The sequence below is a fragment of the Bidens hawaiensis genome, unplaced genomic scaffold, assembly GCF_021521415.1.
Source record: "Bidens hawaiensis isolate Kalapana, Puna unplaced genomic scaffold, B.hawaiensis_p1.1 tig00025093_1, whole genome shotgun sequence".
Taxonomy (NCBI): Eukaryota; Viridiplantae; Streptophyta; class Magnoliopsida; order Asterales; family Asteraceae; genus Bidens; species Bidens hawaiensis.
Genome location: NW_027493991.1, coordinates 202,101 through 215,223, shown reverse-complemented (window position 1 = coordinate 215,223; position 13,123 = coordinate 202,101). Strand labels below are relative to the sequence as shown.

Genomic DNA, 13,123 nt, shown 5'->3' with positions numbered 1-13,123 from the left:
GCCCCTTTATAAACTTATTTCTTCATTTGAAATCATCACATTGAAAAGCCATCATCCTCATTATCTTATTCACAATTGCCATTATAGTTACCTAATTCATCAGTAGAAACCCTATATTATCAAAGACGGTGTTAGGTAGTAAATAGTAGGGGGTGAATTGTAATAATAGCATATTATAGGGGTTGTATGTGTAGTTAGTCATTTGTGTTGTTGTACTTAAACGATGAGATGATCGGTAATGAATCAGCTAGTGATTTGAGAGTTTTAACTCCTCCTTCTTCTACAATTCTTTAGCTCGATTACGGTTTGTATCGTAACAAGTGGTATCAGAGCTGTTCAATCCTTGGACACTCTTGATTTCAGCCCTAATTCGTTTGTTAACCCGATCAATCTTTCCGATTTCGTTTCAGTTTATCCTGCATTGATCAATTATTCCTTTAATTCATTCAATTCCTTTCAATTTTGTTTCAGTTCGTTCTTAGTTGATTGTAATCGATAAGTTGTTTCCAATTTCAAACCGTTCAAATCATAGTTCTAACCCTAATTCACTCAATTTTCACTTCCGACAACTAATTCCGGCGATAAACAGCAATTAAAGGCAACAATCAAGGTAACGATGGTATTATTGTGTGCGTGTGGGGGTTTGATATGGGAGAACAAGGTTCATGTTTGTGCAAGGAGTCGGTGTTCTTGCGGATGGTTGAAATATGAAGGCAGGGGTCATTGTTGTGGTTACATACCAAATTATTCAAAACCACCAACTGATTGGGAACTTTACAGTGGTTATAGATGTGTTGATGAATGGATGGGATCATTAACATGGGGAAAACGAAGTCCTCGCTTATTCGAAACCAAATATAAAGAAACAAGAATTCTAAATATTGCATCGTCCATGGATGACATCAAGAACTTACAGCAAACAGGTTCATTTCAAGAATACTGTAATTTGTTTGATTTCCTCATTACTAAGGTGGTGCTAAGTGAGGATTATGCTGTAAGGCTATTCGTGGAGGGTCTCAAAACTGAAATTGAATGGTGGGTTAACTTGTTGAGACCAAAGACACTTGAGGAAGCATATGAAAAGGCAAAGAACCATGCTAATTTTTTTGCTATTTGTTTTAGTGATAAAAAATTAGTGAAAACAAGATTCAAACCATTAATGAATATGAAAATGGGGTTAAGGTCCAAGAAACCGTTGATCAAGAATCCATTGATGTTAATGATTCAATGGAGAGTGGAAGGGTAATTGATAATGCTTTAAGAGAGAATGGAAGTGATAATAAGACTGCATCAAATGAGTTTGATGAAATGTATGGAAATGATGGAGGTGAAATAAAGGAAGATATGGATGAGGATTCAAAATATTATGAAAGAGAAGTTGGCACTAATAAGGTAGATATAGATGCAGTATACCCATTGGATGATAATTGATTATTGAAGTTTCAATTCTTATTCCTAATGAAAAATGGGATAACGAGGTTCCACTGAATGAATTGGATATTACATCTGTAATAGAAATGAATGGGATGAGGAATAAACAAAAAAATGAATTTGAATTCCTAATCAGAGATTCATCAAAGAAAATATGTTCCTTGTACCAAGCAGTCCACTATTTCCCACACATGATACTACAGTAACAACTTGTGATGATGTTATGGGAATTAAAAATGAGATTGATGTATTAAAGAAGAATGTAGAATTCAAAACTTCAAAGGAAGTTGTGGCAGAAGTTGTTGCTTGGAAAAAACAGATGATTGAAAACAGTAGATCGAGACAGGGAAGCAACAAGACGAACACTGGCGTTGATTTTGCTGATTTTTCAAATATACAAATTAAGATGGAACATTTTAGCATTCACATGAATGGTTGTCACACTCATTGGTTAGACAATGTGATGTTCAAGTACCAAAAATTAGGTGTGAGAAGATGGCTAGTTAAGTGGAAACGTAAGAATGTGGTCAAACGACTTAAGGAGTTACAAGAACTACAGCTGCAAGAACCTCAAACAGGTGTGCAGCCTAAAGTGAAATTCTTATTTTGTACTCAAACAACAGATTGCATAGGAGTTGGTATAATCACAACTTGCAAAACCACAATTAATGAATCAAGTTTCATATGGGAGACACTTTCCGTCACTATGGTTCCAAGGGTAGAATTGTCAACAGGTAGATTCAATGAGAGTGAAGCACTCAGTGTTGAAGTAAAAGGTTCAAAAAATGAGACCATCATGAGGGACACTATTCAATTGATAATTGAAATTCAAGGTCAAAAAATTCTTATTCTGCAATTGGCTGATGAGTCTGCTCAACACTTCACATATGGTAAATCGCCAATGTTTTGGATGGGACCCACTGAATTTAGGATCCATGGATTTATAGGTCAAAATGATGCAGAAGCAAAACCGGTAGCGATGATAGAGAGTGAACAGTGGCATGGGTGTTTCAACATATGGATAACAGTTTTGCTTTAGCATCAGTTAGTCTATATGGGTATTATTCTTCATATTGCAAATTTGCTACTAAAATTGTAGCAGTTTCGATTTTGGTAAGGAAAAATGACATAGTTGGGATGATCGGAGACTACATGTTGCTGCTAATGGTTGTCCGAATCAGAACAGTTCAAATGATGATTCAGAGTTGTGATCTTGTCGAAGCACAAGAATTTTCCCAGTTTGTTTTGATAGTTTTGATTAGCAATTTTTTTTCCTTATTTCTTTTTCTAATTCGGATTTTTGAGGACAAAAATATTTTGAGGGGGGAGTAATGTTAGGTAGTAAATAGTAGGGGGTGAATTGTAATAATAGCATATTATAGGGGTTGTATGTGTAGTTAGTTTGTGTTGTTGTACTTAAACGATGAGATGATCGGCAATGAATCAGCTAGTGATTTGAGAGTTTTAACTCCTCCTTCTTCTGTGATTCTTCTTCTTCTTCTACAATTCTTTAGCTCGATTACGGTTTGTATTGTAACAGACGGTATCAAACACAGGGAAACAACCAGCAAATTGAACATGTTTGGAGCCAAAGTTCGTAGAATCTAACCTCAATGGCACGAAATTGGTTGAATCTCAGGTATGATGATCAAAAGCCGCCGTTTAACCCGCAACCCCAACCCTAGCCCGCCGAGCCTCGCCCATTGGATGCATAAATTGTCCTTGCTGCGTCTCCAGCGCTGCCGCAAAATCCGGCCGCGCCGGTAATATTGAATCTAAAGAACACACAATTTGGATTTCGATATGGTGATATTGAATCTGGAAAACTATGATTATAGATCTTAATCAACTGATGAAGGATAATAATTAACCAGAGCCGTACCTGAAATCGTTGATTGTATGATAAATATGAAGAGCAGTATGTTGATTTAAGTCTTTGTTTGGATCTGGTTCTTGGTTTGATTAATGTAATGAGAGGTCGTAGGTTTTAAGCATAAAGATAGGAAGCATTTAGGGAATTAAAATCAGATTTAAAAATATGTTATTGTTTACCGTCATGTCCCTATATGTTTTATTGAATCTAACGGCCCAAATCACTTCTTACACTTTTTAGGAAAAAACCACTTCTTATTCTAACCTTGCTCTCTCTCTCTCTATTTATATATATGAACAACTTATAGAAAAAAACGAAGCAAAGATTTCGGATTTTATGCAAGCATAGTAAATGACTTTTAACCGGATTAACTATATATTTTTTAAAATTAATGTGAAAATAAAATATTCTTGAAATATAACGAGGAGCATGATTAAGTTATAAATCATAAAAGTAACTAATAATAAATATTTCTATTAAATTATATTATAATTAAGATGTGAATCTTAATAAATTTTTTAAACATATTTTAATAATAAATGTTATAACCGTAATTTTTTTTTGAAAAAAAATTGTGTATAGCTTTATTATTTTGAATTTAAACCATAATATACATTTTAATTATGTACTAACCAACATGTAACACTAACATAAACCCAATTCGTTGTATTTGTATAAAAATAAAATTAATAAGTTAATATAATATTGAAGCTATGTAAATAACTGATGAAAACGACATTCTGTGTTTCGATATTCTAAATGATTTTTGGAAAGCGAAAATAGTGGAATGAGATTGAAACAGATTTTTTTGTTTAAAACTTTGAATATTTTTAATTAAGCAATTTGTCTTAAAAGCCATATTAAATTAAATATATTTGAATGTATAAACAAGTATAAATTAAGTCATAAAATATATGTTTATGAAGCATTTCAGTCTGAGTTATAGAAGAAAATATTGAGAACTAAATATTGATTTTCTTAATGCTAAAACCTTTTATACTACACAAAAAAGACATACAAATAAATGACAGATAATTCATATAGTAAATCCTTATATATATGGATTATAATAATACTATTCAACATCAATGATTTAATGCTAAACACTAAGATATATATATAACAGGTTTTCCCCACGTTTGTAATATTTATACAAAATGTTTGAAGAAAATTAAGAAAATACACATTTTCCTGAGTTCAAATGCATATGAGAAAATTTTAAATCCAAATTTGAAACCAATCTTATATAAAAAAAAACTATGCATTGCTGCTCGAATCTTAGTTTAAAAACAATTTGTAGTTTACCATAAAAATCCAAATTCTTCAACAATTATGCACATTTATTTACTTTAAATTGTAATTTCCCCATGACTTTAAAATTTTATTTCTAACGTGGAACTTCAATTTTGATATTTTCTTGTTATCTTGTTTCACCATTATTGTTCATGAATGAATCGGTTTGGATTTACATTTAATAAAAATAAACTTGAATTTATATATTGAAATGATTTAAAAGATAAATACCATATATTGAAATAGGTTGAAAAAAATACGAGGAAGATTATAGGATTGACAAGTGGCAAAATTGAGAAGTCTTTTATTAGAGTTGGTGCTAATGAATGAATTAGTTTGGATCATTTAATAAAAATAAACTTGAATTTATATTAAGAAATGATTTAAAAGATAAGTACTATATATTAAAATAAGTTGAAAAAAAGATGAGAATGGCTATAAGATTGACTAGTGGCAAAATTAGATAGTCTTTTATTAGAGTAAATGGAGATGGATAACCGAGTTTTTATACAATTAATTCCAAGTGCCCAAGTTGAAATCTGTTATGAACAAGATAAATTTGTCACTTTATATTTATGTCTCATAAATATTTGTACACGTACGTTCAACTTGTTAAAACTTGTAGTACCACTAACTTGGATAATGGCAAGTTTAATAAATACCAAATAATGGCAAGTTTAAGTAAGAAAAGTACCTTATTAAAATCATTAGAATAAATTCTAAAACCAGTTATGGTTATTTAAAATAATTTAATCTTTAATCCAAGCATGTAGAAAAATTTTCAGTATCCATTTGTTAACTAATTAAAAGAAGTAGTTTATTTATTTCTCTTAGTTTTGAAGTTTTTAAAATAACAAAAGAATGATAACTTTGATTTCTAATCAAAGGAAAAGTATTACATGCTTTATTAATAAATATGAATCTTTAAAAATCTTTCAACTTTTTATCGTAAAATTTACGGGACACATAGCTTCTCCACTTTAATTAATTTACTAAAAAGAAATTAGGTAATTAATGCGTCGGGCAATTGGTTGGTAAAACTCGAGCTCGGTTATTCCTAGCTCAATTTCAAGCTTTGTCTCATGTTTGTATATTAAACAAACTTATTTTTAGGCCTAACTCAAGTATAAAATGTTGCATGGCTATTCATATACTGTGTTTTTTAACATAAAGTGTTGGAAGGAATACCTAGTGGTATCAAGCCTATAAATAAGTTTGCTCAATAAATGAGATTGAGCCCGGGTGCTGCTTATCAAATTCGAGTAGGCTCATAAGCCTAATCGGGTCTATTATTTATATAATTTTTACTTAATATATTAAATATATTATATATGTAACAATTTATAAAATTATGCCAAAAATAACTAAATAATCTTATATGTTGTATATAAAAGTTATAGTAACAAATATATACAAAATAGTTATAAATGAATTTAAGTAACCAATTATTAACCAAACTCAATCTTTAGAAATATATATAGAGTTCGAAACGAGCCAGCTTAGGCGAGCTCAAACTGGGCTCGTTTACACATGTAGGGATCATAAATGAATCCGAACCCAAAGCAAGTCTGAAACCTTAAACATTTTGGGGGGGGGGGGGGGGGTTACATTTGAACTCGAACCTTAAAACATTTGTACTTGACCAAGTATGTGATTAGATTAAAATAATTCAAGAGTATGTGATGAGTTTAATCTTTAGTTGAGCCCAACCCGATTACTCGAGACATACATATGTTTACGCAACCGTAATTTTTTTTCCTCTTCTCCTTGTTATTAAAATAAAATCGTATATCACTACTATATTATTCTTTTTAATACTAGGAGGTCGATTATATTGAGGACATGATATTTCAATTTGATTCATAGAAGTGAATATTATATTGACTTAAAATATTAGCAGATGTACGTACGTCAACAAACAAATCGCAGATATAAATTACACCCAAGTTGGAATAAAAAAATGCCTCAGCTTCAAATAAAGAATCCATATGATCCTTTTCACTTGTAACTGGAATTGCGGAAGAAAAGAATATCACCCGCCGTATAACGGCAAATAGATAACATGTATTATATTCATATTATTCAAGTGTAATACTGTATTTAATACTCCACTTTAGTCCAACAAACAATGTTATGATATCAAGTTATTCTATAAATGGAAACTAAAATAAAAAGGATGAGAAGTATTTGTAGTCACATAAAAAAGCCTCTTATAAAAATTAATAAAAAAAATCATAACTCAAAATTTAATAAAAAAATAAAAAAAATAAAAACATAAAAAATTTTCAGCCATCTTTCTCGTTCTAAAAAAAAAAGAAAAAAAAAGAAAGAAATTAACCACAAATCGATCCTTAGTTTTGGTTTTAAGAAATAGCGTTCGTGTTAGGATTAAACTTATCGGTTTTATATACATTTGAATAGTTAAGTATAACAGCATAGAGTTACGCCAACAATCTAACTCAGTTGGCAAAAGCAGACCCGTCTATGAGAATGATAAAAAAAATTTAGGCCCGGTGCAAGGTAAAATTTGAGCCTTCTTATAATATAAACTCATCAATTATATATATATATATATAACAATACGAGTACAATTGTTATAAAATAAACAAAAGATAAGCAGTCTATTAAAATAATTGAACTTATTTAAGCGAATTTTGAGGCTCTCCTAACCTAATGTTTTGGGAAACAAAGATCTCGATCAAGTCTTTATATTCTAATAATTCGTTTTCAATGGGTATCATTGCGTGTTAAGTTTTTCTAGACAAAAATAAAAATATTCAAAGTTTGTAGTTTTGTTTCTTAGCATTGTATGTATCTTTGAAGGCCAAATATTTAAGAAACTGTGAAAACAGAAAATTTCTTCAATGGGAATTTAATTTAGTTACATGACACCTACAAACCTTGACTATCATATTTGTCATTTATGTATGCACCAACAGCAAATAGATAATCAAGTACACGTATTATTGAGCAAACCATGTTCAAAGGGCAAACTCTAGGTCGATATACATGATTTATTTTGTGAAACTAGAATAGGTGAATGCTAATTATACATCAAAAATTCCCAATTTCACCTGATGGTGTTGATTCAACAACAAAATTCACAAAACACTAGTTCATGATTTCCTGTGGCCTGCTGCCCTCCAGATCATGATTCTCGTGGCCTTTTGATCTCCATTCGTTGATCGCTACACCCCTTGGTCCTCTCCTGATTTCCAATAGATGATTTTGGGGAATCCGTTAGTCAGGTTTCATCTTTGTTTGGGCCTGGGTACTTAAAAGAAAATTAATTAAAACCTTTGGGCCCTATTGAAGTTTTGGACCTCGTGCCTTTGCACGGGCTGCATGGCCCAAAAACCGGCCCTGGGCAAAAGCTAGCTGGGTAAGTGTGAGGCAAGGGAGGTGTATCAGGGTTTTAACCATGTATGTGGCAAGAATTTTACAGGAATCTCATGTGGGAGGTCTTGGTTTGATTCCAATAAGTGTATGTCTTTCGAAGTTTTCCGACAACCAGTTTCAATAAAACCGTTAAAAAAACATGAGTTACTGGTGTCAGCCAACGGTATTCAGAAATACTGAATGCTGGTATTAGCAACATGTAATAAGAGAAAAGTCATGTTATGTAATATTTAAGAGAGCCATGTAAAATGGTCAGAGATCACACCGGGAAAAATGAGGGTTTGGACAGATTCTCATGTGCTCCAAAATCTTTGTATCTGAATGTGTGTCCATATATATAACTATTATATATATATATATCCGTATATGTGAAAGTCAATTTTCAAAAAAAAAAAAAATATATATATATATCCGTATATGTGTGTGGCCTAATGCTACACTATTTATTTTAATGGTTGTTTGATAGAGTCTATGCTATTTTAAGCGGTTTAGATTGCACTTAGATATTTCTCTCTTAGCTCGACTTTTGGACACAATCTATCAGATTATATCAATTATCTTGAACAAGTTCGAATACATATTATTTTTTATCAACGGTTATATTATTTAATAATGTGTTATATTTTGTTCTGCATTGTGTTATATTTTATGATATATTGTGTCTTTTATTTATTTTCATTATTGTCTTTTTGGCGTTTTTTTAGCAGGAATAACGGGGGAAACATTTTAGTTTTTAAACTTTTTTCGGTTTCTGTTTATATTTTGAGTTATGATTTTTTTTTTGTATTTTAATTTTTCCGTTTGCTTTAATATGTGTGCATGTGTAATATCACATCATTCGGTATAATTATCATTAATATTAGCATTTAATTAGCATTTAACATAAAAAAAGATATGAATATTGCATTCGAAAACTACTATGGAGGACGATCCCTTTTGCAGTTAGGTTGAGCTCATGTAATAACCTAAATGATAAAGGTGGTGGGTGAAAGATGAATGCCCGGGATGATGTGCCCAGACAAATTTAAATTTGAAGAGAGAGGCTTGGGAAGATCGGCATAGCCAACCCGATCAGGGTGAAAACTGCCAACAAAGAGGAAGAATTGGACCGGAGGGTGGAAACACCACCCCCCTCCTAGTGATGCTGAGATGAAATTTCATCTCGAAGTGAACATCCCACACCCACTACATTCTCTCTAATGAAAATACAAATATATATAAGAAAATTGTGAACCATGATGATATATACTTTAAGCAAGAATGTGAATATGTGACACCTTGTATCCATGTTACATGTACATTCTTAATTTTTGTTGCTACAAAGCTGGGAAAATCCCCAAAATAGCCCATCTAGAAAATGAGATTCTAACTTTGTCTCCTAAACTTAATATTTTTAAAAATGGCCCTCTCTAACTCATCTTCGACGATGTATTAGAAAATCTAACGCATCTTTGACGACATGTTAGCATAACACGTCATCAAAGACGCGTTGGATTTCTTAACACATGGTTAAAGACGCTAACACGTCGTCAAATGCACGTTAGATTTCCTAACACATGGTTAAAGATGAGTTAGGCTTCCAAACACATAGTCAAAGATATGTTAGCATCAAACGCATAGTCGAAGATATGTTAACTTTTTTGTTTGTTTGTTTTTAATATTATATTTTTATAACTAGTTTAACCATTATATTTGTTTTTCTTTTATAACTTTTAATATATAAAAGTTTTTATATTATTTCGAATATACCAACGAGACATGTTTACTTTTACCTACTGACCGACATAAACTAACTCAAACTCGACCCGTGCCAAATCAATATCGAAATATTCAATAAAATTTGACCCCGCTCGGTTTTAAATAAAATTTATGTCGGTCTGTAGATAAAAGTAAACATTTCTCGTCGGTATATTCGAAATAATATAAAATTTTATACATTAAAAGTTATAAAAGAAAAACAAAATAAGTAAAACTAGTTATAAAAATATAATATTAAAAAAACAAACAGAAAAGCTAACATATCTTCGACTACGCGTTTGATGCTAACATATCTTTGACTACGTGTTTGGAGGCCTAACTCATTTTTAACTATGTGTTAGGAAATCTAACGCGTCTTTAACGACGTGTTAGCGTCTTTAACCATGTGTTAGGAAATCCAACGCGTCTTTGACGACGTGTTATGCTAACATGTCGTAAAGATGCGTTAGATTTCCTAATACATGGTCAAAAATAAGTTAGAAAAGGCTATTTTTAAAAATATTAAGTTTATGAGACAAAATTGAAATCTCATTTTGGATGGGACTATTTTGGGGCCTACAAAGATCCATGTAACATGTAGTGGAGCTCTGAAGCAATGCAATAAAGTAGAGTCTTTTAACTTTAAATTATCTTGGTTACAGTGTTAGGTCGTTTCTCGTATTCCCATAGTTAAATATTTCAAAGATACATCAGAAAAATAAATAAATAAAAGAATAGTTTAGAATCTTCATGCATCAGTATGAATCCCTACGCACTATTTTTATACGGTTTGTATAGGGTTATACGGGCCATATAACACCTGACTTGTGTCAGCTTGTATTGACAATTTTTATTTATGTTTTTTAGTTTTAGGATGAGTAAAGTACTGAAATGTTGAATAATACAATATGATAAATTGTCTATTTAAATTTACATAGCATACTCGGCTAAGTAATTTTTAGTTGTACCCCGAGAACCTTCGTTTAAGTTAATATTATGTTACGCTTTACAACAGTTCATACACAATAATCAATCAACAATGAAGCAAACAACAAAAAAATTTGACCAAAAACATACTGATAAACATCTGGTCCACATGTATAAAAACAAAAGTGCACCCCAAAACAAATAATGCTCTAAACAAAGTTTTCTATACAGTCGTATAGCCCTATATAACCCGTATAGGTTTTATGGTGTACCAGGTGCTATACGAGCAATTAAATGCCTATACCGCTCGTATAGATCTATACGGTCATATAGGCTGCAAAAAATTGTTTTTTGTCTCCTCCGTACACTTGTGACTTGTCAGTCATACGTAGTCTATACAACCTCGTATAAGGACGTATCCGGTCAACATCGGGATGGCGTATGAAGATCACATCACATCCCTAGAAGAATTTGCAAGTGAAAAAGATTATACACATGTCACATGATTTGATTATTTTTATATATATTGCAGGTTGTTCTATATAAGGAAAGTTATAAAAGATCCCAATCCCCAACTCACCGGGACAAAAGCAGCAGCTAAATAATTAAATATGGTCCCTCTCTAGCGAATAAATACAACAGCAGCCTTTGCTTCTCATCCAAATTTACTCTGAGCATCAATCAATCTACTTGCAACATCAACTACCCAAGATTCAATCCCACTTATACTTATAAACATTGCTTCATTTGTCATTGCACACTTTCCATATTCTATGGCCGAAGTTCAAGTAATCGAAGCGCTTTTGTTCGGCGATCATGAAGCGAAAGCAGCTGCCGCAGAGGCGGTTCCTCATCTCTCGAATAAGCAGCGACATAAACTGGCTGAAAATGGAGCCGTGCCTGCGCTTGTGTCCGTGCTTCATGTTCAATGAGATGTTAAATCGTTGGAATTTGTCGTTGTTGCGCTCCTCAGTCTTGGCTATGGAAGCGAAAGGTTCGGTTCGTTTATCACAATGTGTACTATGTTACACCTTCCAAAAGTGTACATACGGTTTAATATTTTTCGTCTAATTATAGTAGGCGTATGATATAATGCGGATTGTGTGACCTTCCTGTCCTGTAGTACGGCTAAAGGACAGTACGACTAAGGGTGTGCGTGAAATTAAAATTAACTGAAATGTAACCTGACGTAACGTATCTAAAATAACCAAATCCAACAAAAAGCCAACCGTTTTATTTTACTTTTTTTAAAAGACCGATTTCGGTTTCAGTTTTTACATCAACCAAAAAAATTTATTAGTTTTTAAGAAATTTATAAATGATTTAATAAAAAAAAATAGATTCAAATGTTAATAATAAATTAATAAAAAAATTAGGAATCAAAATTTCAAGCACAAATTCATTATTTTAAGCCTTTTTTTTTCACTAAAGCCCAAATTGTAAATTTGGAAAAAGGAAAGAAAAAAAGGATAACCAACCGAACTATTGTGAATACCGAAAATCGAAAAACCAAAACAAAACAGTTTTCATAAGTCCCAAATATCGAATTTTGGCTTTTTTTTCAGTTTAAACCCAAAACCGACCCATTACGCCTAAATAGTGCACATTAGTGGTGTTTGTATAGCGGTGGCCTTATCATCAACCTAATTCTTTCTATGTTTAATTTACAGAAACAAGATCAGGATTGCGAAATCAGGAGCGATTCCTCTACTTCTAAACATAATTCGATCGCAGATCCGTCCTTTAATTGATCATGCAATAGCAGCACTTCTAATCTTATCATCATGCACAGCAAACAAATCACCAATGGCTGCATGTGGTGCCATTGAAGCCCTCATTGAAACACTTGTTGAACACAATAGCACTCAAGTTAAACTTGACATCATAGTCACTCTCCATAACCTATCACCATACATTCCCACTAACCTTTTACCATGCACATCATCTTCCTTAATCCACCTCATAAACGAGTGCGAAAAATCATCAAAACTAGTCGAGAGATCGATAGGTTTACTCGAAAACATAGTTTCTGCGTCGGAAGTTGCCCTACGAGAAATTGCATCGACCACATTTGGGATTCGGGCACTTGTGGAGCGGTTGAGGAAGGCTCAAAGCAGTGTAAAGAATATGCGGTTGGGATATTGTTGATGATGTGTGAAAGTAGTAGAGAGGTATACAGAGGGATGATATTAAGAGAAGGGGCGATCCCGGGGCTGTTGCAAGTTAGCATTGATGGGACTAGAAGGGGTAAGGCGAGTGCGAAGTCGTTGCTTCGGCTTTTGAGGGATTGTTCAAGTGGTTACAGAAGTGAGAGGTCAAAGAATGTGGTTTTGGAAGAGGTTATGGGTGAGATTGATAGAGGTGAAATGAGGAGGATTGAGGTTGGAATGGTGGAGGAGATGATTGCTAGGATTAACATGTGAATCTTTATATGGAAACAGAGGTTTAATCCTCTTTTTTATT

The 13,123-nt window shown here is 32.4% G+C and overlaps 1 protein-coding gene across 1 annotated transcript; it reads left to right on the top strand.

Annotated features, from left to right (window-relative positions):
* Positions 1-11,433: 11,433 nt before the first annotated feature.
* Positions 11,434-12,808, top strand: LOC143570842 (uncharacterized). Its single transcript, XM_077056385.1, has 2 exons — positions 11,434-11,570; positions 12,331-12,808. Exons 1-2 carry the CDS (start codon positions 11,434-11,436, stop codon positions 12,806-12,808), a joined length of 615 nt encoding a protein of 204 aa, XP_076912500.1.
* The last annotated feature ends 315 nt before the right edge of the window (positions 12,809-13,123 follow it).